General features: G+C 45.7%; 1 protein-coding gene across 1 annotated transcript; it reads right to left on the reverse strand.

The window, feature by feature from the left end:
* Positions 1–7,093: 7,093 nt before the first annotated feature.
* On the reverse strand, positions 7,094–8,637 carry LOC119362131 (aspartic proteinase nepenthesin-1-like). Its single transcript, XM_037627330.1, has one exon. It carries the CDS (start codon positions 8,615–8,617, stop codon positions 7,289–7,291), a length of 1,329 nt encoding a protein of 442 aa, XP_037483227.1. The 5' UTR covers positions 8,618–8,637; the 3' UTR covers positions 7,094–7,288.
* Between the last annotated feature and the right edge of the window lie 418 nt (positions 8,638–9,055).

The following is a 9,055-nucleotide window of genomic DNA, read 5'->3' on the forward strand; positions in this document are numbered from 1 at the left end:
TTCTTTGTTCTCAGAGAATCTGAAAACATACACACATCGGTTTCTACAATAAAAATTTAAGATCCATTAAAAAATAAATTCAAACTCACATGAGTAAATTTGGAATCTCCACTGCTGAGTGCCAACCAAAGTTTTAGATAGCACGCTATAGCGGCGCTACACGCATCCTGACTGTGGTGTGCTACGCGAAGCTCGATTTCACGTACGAAGAGTTAGCGTGCTAATAGCGCGCTAGATATCACTTAGCGCTAAAATTGGGTCTCTAGCGTTAGCGTCCCGTGTCTCCGACCTAAAATTTTCGGTCCAAAATGAAATCGCTACGCGGGCCAAAGCCCAGGCCTACCAATAGTCGAATACCCCCAACCCTCCTCTCGAGCCAAACCCTATCCCCACTCCCGTCCTCATCTCAAACAGGAACCATGGCGACGGCCTCGAGCTGCCACTCCAGCGACTGACCTTCCTCGCCACTCCCTCCCAGCGACGGGGTATTCCACCAGGCTACGCAGCTCCCGGACGTTTCCTCTCGGCTGCTCCCTCCTAGCCACTTCCGCTGCTGACGGCGACGACCGCATCCACAAGGCGACAGAGCACCCCGTGGCGACGGTGTCCACCAGGCGACCATGAGCCAGCAAATCCCGTCAGCTGGTAAGCTCATCTATCCTCTGTTATCTCTTCTTGTGGATGCTTGTACTGCTATAGGAAAATGGTGAATAGCTGAATGTTCAAGATTCACAATAAAAATGAATCTGCTGAAGTTTTCAGTTATATACAGAATACAGATACATTGAAAGTTTATTTGCTACTGATGTACATTTTTCTATCACGTACTTTGGATTGCCTTAATCTGCCTGAACAATAACTAATTTTATTTTGTTCGCTTCTTTTTGCATAGGTGTTGGTGGCTCAAGCACTGCCTCAGTAGCAGCACTTGCACCCCCTCAAGTTGTTGATTCGGATGACCCTGCGTGGAAGTATTGCACTCTTGCAGATGTGAACAAGAAGCATTGGCAGCGATGCAACTATTGTGGCAAGATATGCACAGCTGGCATTACAAGGATAAAGTTTCACCTTTCACAAATAACGAATTGTGGTGTCTTACCATGCAAGAAGGTTCCTAGTGATGTCAGGTTGGATATGATAGCTTTGCTCCTAAAGAGTGCTGAGCTGAAGGAAAAAAAGATTCACAAGTACAAAATATAGTTCCTTGCACTTCTCACATTGAGGCCATGTGTTCCATACTTCATTTTGTTCACTTACACAGGTTCATACAAAGAAACGCAGCAGGCTACTCCATGATAGGATGAGTGATCTTGTATTTATCAAGTTCAACTCTAGGATGAAGCATAAGAGAGAGAACAAGAGTAGAGACCCAATAGAGAAGACAATCGTTGATGTTCTTGAGGACGAGGATAACGAGTTCATCACTGGAAATGATAATGTTGTTGAACATGTTGGTGATGAAGATCAAACTCAACAAGAGAGAGCTTCAACATCACAAGAACAAGGGAAAAAGAAGAAGAGGCCTACTGCGCCCCCTAGAAAGAAGAGGAAGAAAAGCTTGCAATCTCTCCTTAATAGTGTCGATGAGGAAGCTATACTTTCTGCCACTTCCAATTCTTCTACGTCGGAATCAGAAGATGAGTCTCCCTCGGCCCTTGCTGACTCAGATTAATTGCATGGTTTGGTGTACCACTTTTGTTGTTTCAAAGTGTGCTGGTGGTATGTTGTTATGTTGCTATGTCAAACTTTGCTCTGTTATGTAATGAATTGAACCATCTCCTGATATATGTCCTTATTATGTATTGTACTATATGGGGCTGTTCTTTGCATTATGACTATGAGTTTAGGACTTGCTGCTATAGTTTATGAACTGCACTATGTTATGTGGCTGTTTGCATGAGTATGGTAGGAACTACATAATACAGTATCATTTTTCTATTAACTTGGCTGTATGGTAGTTGATATATGTCCATTTTCAAGTATATATATGTCAAGTTGACGACGTAAACTACTCCTCAAGGGGGCGCAGTAGAGGGGGGGGGGTGAAATTTGCAAATTTTGGGGATGAAATTTGCAAATTTTTGGGATGGCGTAAACTACTCCTCAAGGCTTCTACCCAAGTTTGTACCAGCATATCCTACTGTTGATCCTGCTGATCATAATCTGGTAAACTTTTTCTTTCCAACTAGCCAACGTTGTGATGGCTATGTAATTTGCGTCGATTTGCCCTCTATGGAGATCAATTACATTGGCAAAGTACACTAGAGCTTACTTGACGGGGTAGGCCTAGAAATATTTGAGTTTTCAGGTGTTTGCAATGCATATTAATAACTTCCTTCTCATCCACATGCTTTACTTGATTAGACTAGTAAGCGTGCACGTGCAACGGGCACGAATGAGCGTAAAAGTAAACTTCCTTTTACATCTCAGTCATGAAACAATTATTTAAATAAACACAGTTGTTAACTGGATCATACCTAGACGCATCTTCTTAACTCATCTTTTTAGTTAGATTTTGCAATGTTGCGAAGGATATAACAAAATATGAACGAATATGCATGGGAAGTGCATGGATGAACCCGACATATGAACCTAGTTTGAAAAACACATTTTGAAATGTCAAAATATTCAGAAAAAGGTGTGTCTGGTCATCTCCATATTAAATGTGTGTGCAGAAAGTTTAATGGGAAGACAATTTTTTGTGGCATGTGCAGAAAATACAAAACATTATGTCACGAAACGCTATTTAGAAGCACTAAAATTTGTCTTTTTTGCTAGGACAAAATAAAAGACTTTTTTTTATAAAACTTTGTCCCATGGACATATTTTTGCGAACATGTATGCACACAATTTTGTTTTAAATTTTTTGACATTACAAAATGTGTTTAAAGTACATTTTTGAAAAGCGGGTTCATATTCACTTGTGTTCAAGATGTGCTGATTCGAATGTGCACAAGCTATACAATGGTAAAATAATATATAGTGATGTCAAAAGTTGGTTATAAAACCTGTCAAAAGTTGGTGATGTCAAAAACTATCAAAAGATGATCTTCATCAGGTGTTGGACTTATAAAAATATAGTGATGTCAAAATTTGGAATGTCATAAACACTCGTATCTCGAAATGAAACCTCCATGCTCGATCCTTATATACAAGAAAATAGAAATATATTTTACAATGTTACTGCAAGAGAAAATCAAGCATTTCCATGCATTGGCCAGGTTGAGACAAAGCACCTTCAGGCAAGGGTAGTTATCACTTCTCCACTTTCTCTATACAGCAAGGTGTTTTTCCACATAAACAAAATATATATTTTGTTAGGGAAAAACTTCTTTTGCAACATTGAGTTCTAACATGCAACCATCAAGGAAAGCAAATCGACATGGGAGATGAACCCATGACATGGTTGTTCATAAGTAGGTGACTTGTACTATGGTGTCATTGTGGAGGTACCAGTTCAGTGAGCAGGGCCGTACCTGAGAAAAGGGAGGCCCGGTGCGAAATCAAATTATGGGCCCTTGGCATTTCTTCCTTTTCTTAACTTTTCCATGTCATGACTCATAGTTCCTTTTTTTGACATCATGACTCGTAGTTCCTAATTCTTCTGAAGAACTGAAGAAGGTAAAACTAAGAGACAAACATCCAATGTTAAAAATTGGACATATACAGATAAAGAGGATTGAAGCTACCTTAGCCTTCAATTGCAGTCAGGCTCCAATTGATGCTGATGCACATAAGTTGCAGCGCTGGCAACAGGCAGCTAAGTGGTCGAGAGAAACACTGATATGCAACCCTACCGATTTGAGATCTGAGAAGAATAGAACACAAATAAAAAAATGGGGATTGAGAGTGGAACTTTACCTATTCAATGTTCATCGCAATGGGTTATTTGTGGAAATAGCACAGAATTAGCAGATGGGGATTGGGAGTGGAACGTTACCTATTGGAAGTTCATCGCAATGGATTATCTTGTGGTAAATGCGAAAAAAAGAAGATGGGGGATTCAGAGTGGAACCTTAGCAAGGAAATAGTGTTGATGAGGATTTAGGAATTAAGAGTAAACTAAGGATCAAGGAGTGAAGATTGATGAGGAGTAAGAAGCCGAAGAGTAGATAGAGAACCATGCGTGAGAACCTCATTTTTTTATGGAAAAAGGAGCCATGCGTTGAGGAGAGGTTGGATAATTTCTTCATGCAGGTTCCCATGTAGTAGTATTGGCTGAGTTAATTAAGCGCCAGGTTCCCATGCGTGAGGAGAGGCTAGTACGTTCCTGCCTTGATTATTTCAACCGTCCATGGTAATAAGTGTACCTACCTCCTACTAACCCCAGCAATCAACTAATACTCTCGCTGATTTGGGGGCCCCGCTGACTTTGGGGCCCTGTGCAGGCGCACACACTGCACATGCGCCTGGTACGGGCCTGTCAGTGAGAGATAGTGCAAATGCATAACATGGATGTACATCACGCTATAAGATGAAAACTTCCTAAGATTCCCATATAAAAATGAAAATGTGGAAAACATAGAGCATTTTCATTTCATAACAGGAACCTAGCTGTTTTCCTGCTTGGTGTCGAAACTAAACATTTTCATTTTGTCAAATATATTGTTCTGTTATTCACTCATGGGGCCCTGGTGTATGATAATTTATTTATTTATTGTAGCTGGATTAACTTCAGTTCAACAGATACAGTACTCAAACCTCATATTCCACGGCAGGACTTTAAATTACAGAACACAAAGAATTCTAGTGGACAACAACTCTGTTAATATGGAAGAACAAATACAAGTAAATGAGAACATATCGTATCTTGTTATTATGCAGTAATGACAATACCTATCAACAATTCAGAGCACTGCTTGTTTTCAAATATGTTCATACAATCATACGGGAAGTGGTGAGAAGGAAAATGCCATATCTTGCAACAGAAAAGAAGACTGGAAATTAGGTGAAAAATAAGAAAACAAGTTGCATGCAATCAAAACATCGCATTTTCTATATCATCTCATTTCACACCCGATGCTAACTTCTCCTTCCATCTCTGCGTCAATGTGAATACGTTGGAGAGCATGACATAGTTGGCCTCATGAGCAGGGTACTCTATAGACCTCAGTTTTGGCTGCCCAAATATAATCTGAACTTTTATTTTATTAGTCAAAGTTGAAAATATGTACATGGGCAGTGAAAAACTTTACAAAGTATGGCCTTCAAATAAAAATGCAGATAATACAAATACAATATACCTTTAGCAATACTCTACTCTATAGTTGTGCAATTGAAACCTGACGTTTGTACCTAAAACGCACTTCACCATTGACTTCTCGACGGCACTGCTCCGCAGTCAGGAGTCATTTGATTGCGTCGAGGCTGACTTCGTTCCTCAGCACCGCGCTCATGGCGTAGCAACAACTATAAAATACAGTAGTGAAGTAGCAGCAGTCGGATGTGCACCTCGTGCTCGTGTGCTTGCCGCTGAGCTGGCCTGCGCACGACACACATGACACATGCTGTCGCCAAGCTTGCCGCCCATGCGCGCTGGCCACCGCCCGCACATCGCCACCACTCGTCGGGCAGCCGCTGCTCCGCAAGGCACCCTGGCCATGCTGGCCGCGCGTGTCGCCACGACACGCTGGTTCGCGCGCTGGCCGCCGTCGCCGGCACCGATGTCCGCCGCAGTTCTCTGGTTGAGTGCGCTACCAGTTACCGCTGCCATTCCCCTGCGCAGGTGATGCGTCGAGCTCGGCCTCCTGGCCACACATATACGCGTTCCCGCCATCGCCCCAGCGTCCCACCCGCTGCCCGCCGCGTCGCGCAAGGCACGCCCAGGACCCGCTGCCTTCATGGCCATGCCATGCCTGCAGTCCGCAGAGCCCGAGTTCCACCGTGAACCGCCTCGACCACCCTCATAACAGGTCCGCCTCCCCCGCGATGCCACACGTGCCGCCCGGCCCCGCTGGACGGAGCACGCCGCCGTCGCCTGCCATCGTCAACAACCATTAGTCATCCGCCGTCGCCGCTGGGACGTTTTGGAATAACGCTAACACCGCCGTCGCTGCTTGACAAGGGCCACGCCGTCGCGGGCCGAGCGCCGCGCGCTCCGGTTCATCACCAACAGCGTGGCTCCACTCCCGCCCCCCGACGGCCTTCCCGAAGAAATCCATCTCAGCGGCGGTCAAGAATGAAGACTCATCATCCTTTGGGTTGTTTAGTTGCTTGATGGCCGCTAATTTCTTTTTCTGTTGTTGTCTTGCGTGTGTGATTGTAGGGGTCGAGGACTCGGGCGTGCAGTTTGTTAGGCGGTAGATTGAGTGGAGAGGTGGGCGCTAATCACGGAAGAGAGGTTGTGGACGCGGGGTGGAGTACGGCCAGTCAAGATAAATTGCTAAGTGCACACAGAAAATGGATTAGATCAAGGCTAGCAGTTGGACTGAGTTTAATGGGTCTAATCCTGTGGTGGTAATGGGTTCATGTATATTTATGAGGTGTGTTTAAAGAAGCTTATGTTTGATTGTTTATAGTAGAGAAATACTTGAATTTTCAACTGCTAGACTTCCTTAGCCACTCCCAATTGAAATTGGTTCATGTATACAATTATTTAATGCTCCTTCCCTTCTTAAATATAAGTTTTTCTTAGACATTTCAAATGGATTACAACATACGGATGTATGTAGACATAATTTAGAGTATAGATTCATTCATTTTGCTCTGTATGCAGTCACTTGTTGGAATGTTTAAAAAGACTTATATTTTGGAACGGAGGGAGTACTTCCTCCGTTCCGTAATATATGATTGTTTTGCAAGCTATTTTAGCTTGCAAAAATGTCTTATGTTATGAGACGGACGGAGTAATATTTTTTCACCTTGTTGTTGCATCTATGTTTTCCAGTGACATGGCTGCAGGTTGGAATGCGTAGTTAAGTAGTTTTCCTACTACCATGGATGGCAGACGGTTAACATAATTAACTCTTAGTTGCAATCTGTTCATGGCTTGCAATTTCTTTTAAATACTTAATCGCACATTTCTGTGCTAGACGCAAGCAGTAATACTTGATTCCCTTGCGGACAAAAAAGGAACTCGTGTGTGCCAAGGACGTCAAAGGTGATGTCGTCACACATACATACGTGTATCTGTTTTTAATTTTATTTAAAACAAGTAATTGCAACACTCGGCAAAGCATTTGCCGAGTTCATATGGCCTTTTGCCGAGTATTCTGGGTACTCAGGAAAGCCAGAGATTTCAGTGTACATAGGTAGAAATTTGTTGGATTTTACGTGGTGGATGTACGAGTCACAGCTTGTCACACTGCGCCGGCACCAAGAGCAACTTACCTGCCGCCAAATCGTAGACGACGTGCGTGTTCTGCTGCTGGAAGTTGCCTATGAGCGTCATATCCCTCTGGCCCGACGTACTTACCACCACGCACACCTGGCCGGACTCATGGTCCTCCGTCACGTAGTTCTCCCGCGGCAGGTCCCAGTCCGCACCCTCCAGATGGAAGATGAGCTTCGGCATGGGCGCCGTCTTCTTGGCATCCCAGGAGAAGCATATGTCGTCCTCGTCCGCGGTCTTATTGACTGGCAGTGCCACCTGCGCGATGAATGCGCTCTTCAGCTGCCTGAACACGGCATCCGGAAATGTGGTGAGGTCCGTGCCGCTGTCGATGATCGTCCCGCCGGAGCCATCGGCCTTGATCGCGAATGCCGACTCGGGAACCGGCAGCCGCGTCTCGCCGACGGTGACCCCTTTGAAACTGAGGAAGTAGTAGGAGGAGCTGTCGGTGTTCGGAGAAGGGTTCCGTACGAACGAAGTGGATAGGGTCGGCCCTGTGGCATGCGCCTTGAGGTCGCCCGCGGCGCCCAGGAACACGGGGCTGCTCTTGGCCTCGAACCTGGCGGTGAAGCAGTAGGAGAACTGCCGGACCTTGAGCTGCGAAGGCAGCGACAGTGGCCCGCGGCCGAACCCCGCGATGCCAGTCTCAGTTCGTAAAAAATTGCCAACATTGTACATGCCACAGCCAAAGCCAATATCCGGCATGGTGACCGCGCCGCCTTTGCCGTCGTCAAAGGTGAAAGAATCCCGGAGGAAGTGGCCAAATGACCTTGATTCGTCTCCATAACCGGAGACGTAGGTGCACCCGTGGAGGAAGCAGCCGTGTTCCGAATGGGCTTTGCAGAGAGGGTCGGAGCACGCGACGCTGCGGACGGTGTTGGAGGCGGCGGTGTCGAACCTGGGCAAAGGCTGGGTGAAGCACTCGGCGCAGGGCTCGCACTGCGTCCAGACGACGTCGCTGCCGGTGTCCAGCGTCAGTGTCACAGGCTGCGAGCGTGGCGCGCCGATGCTCAAGTGGATTAGGTACTCGGAGTTTACGTCCGTGTTGGCGCGTCCCACCGGTGCGGTCGCCGGGTGGGCGTTCGTTCGGGAATATGGGCAAAGATTGACAGCACGGGCCCTCGACCGAACGACCATCCGGTGGAGCAGCTCGCGTTTTGTGAAGCCGCGACCACTGTCGATGTGGGAGAGATGGGCGCGCAGGGCTTCCGAGGTGGCCGGCCAGGAGAACAAGAAGGTAAGGAAGACAAGGTAGGTTAACATGGACAAGCATGCCTTCATGTTCATGGTGCTGCAGTTTTTGTTCACAATTGTGTTCGAGTTGGAACATATATGCAGCCGTGGGTTTATATAGACCATCGTGCGCCACCCTATAATCAAAGCGTGACATCAACACATCAACACCTCCACTGCTGCGAATCAACTTGTGGTCGAATGGTTAAGAGGATAGTGGTATTCTCAGCTCACCAGGGTTCAAATCCTAATGATGAGGAGACGTTTTTGTCGACTTTTTATTTTTATTTTTAAGATGATATGTCAGCTTAGTCTTTCGGAGGTGCTCATGAGGGTAGGGTCTGCGTGTGTATGAGTGCCTATGTCTGTAATGTGTTAAAAAAAACAGCTCAAGTGCTCCACTCGCGTCGCGGCTTGCTCCTTTCTTTTTGCTGTGAAAAGACCAGAGCATTGTGGAAAAGCAGCTCCATAGAGGGAGCATCATGAGAGGGA

Source organism: Triticum dicoccoides, chromosome 2B, assembly GCF_002162155.2.
Source record: "Triticum dicoccoides isolate Atlit2015 ecotype Zavitan chromosome 2B, WEW_v2.0, whole genome shotgun sequence".
In the NCBI taxonomy this organism is placed as follows: Eukaryota; Viridiplantae; Streptophyta; class Magnoliopsida; order Poales; family Poaceae; genus Triticum; species Triticum dicoccoides.

Excerpts from the sequence above, each read along its gene's own strand:
- LOC119362131 (XM_037627330.1), bottom strand. The coding sequence starts at position 8,617 with ATGAACATGAAGGCATGCTTGTCCATGTTAACCTACCTTGTCTTCCTT.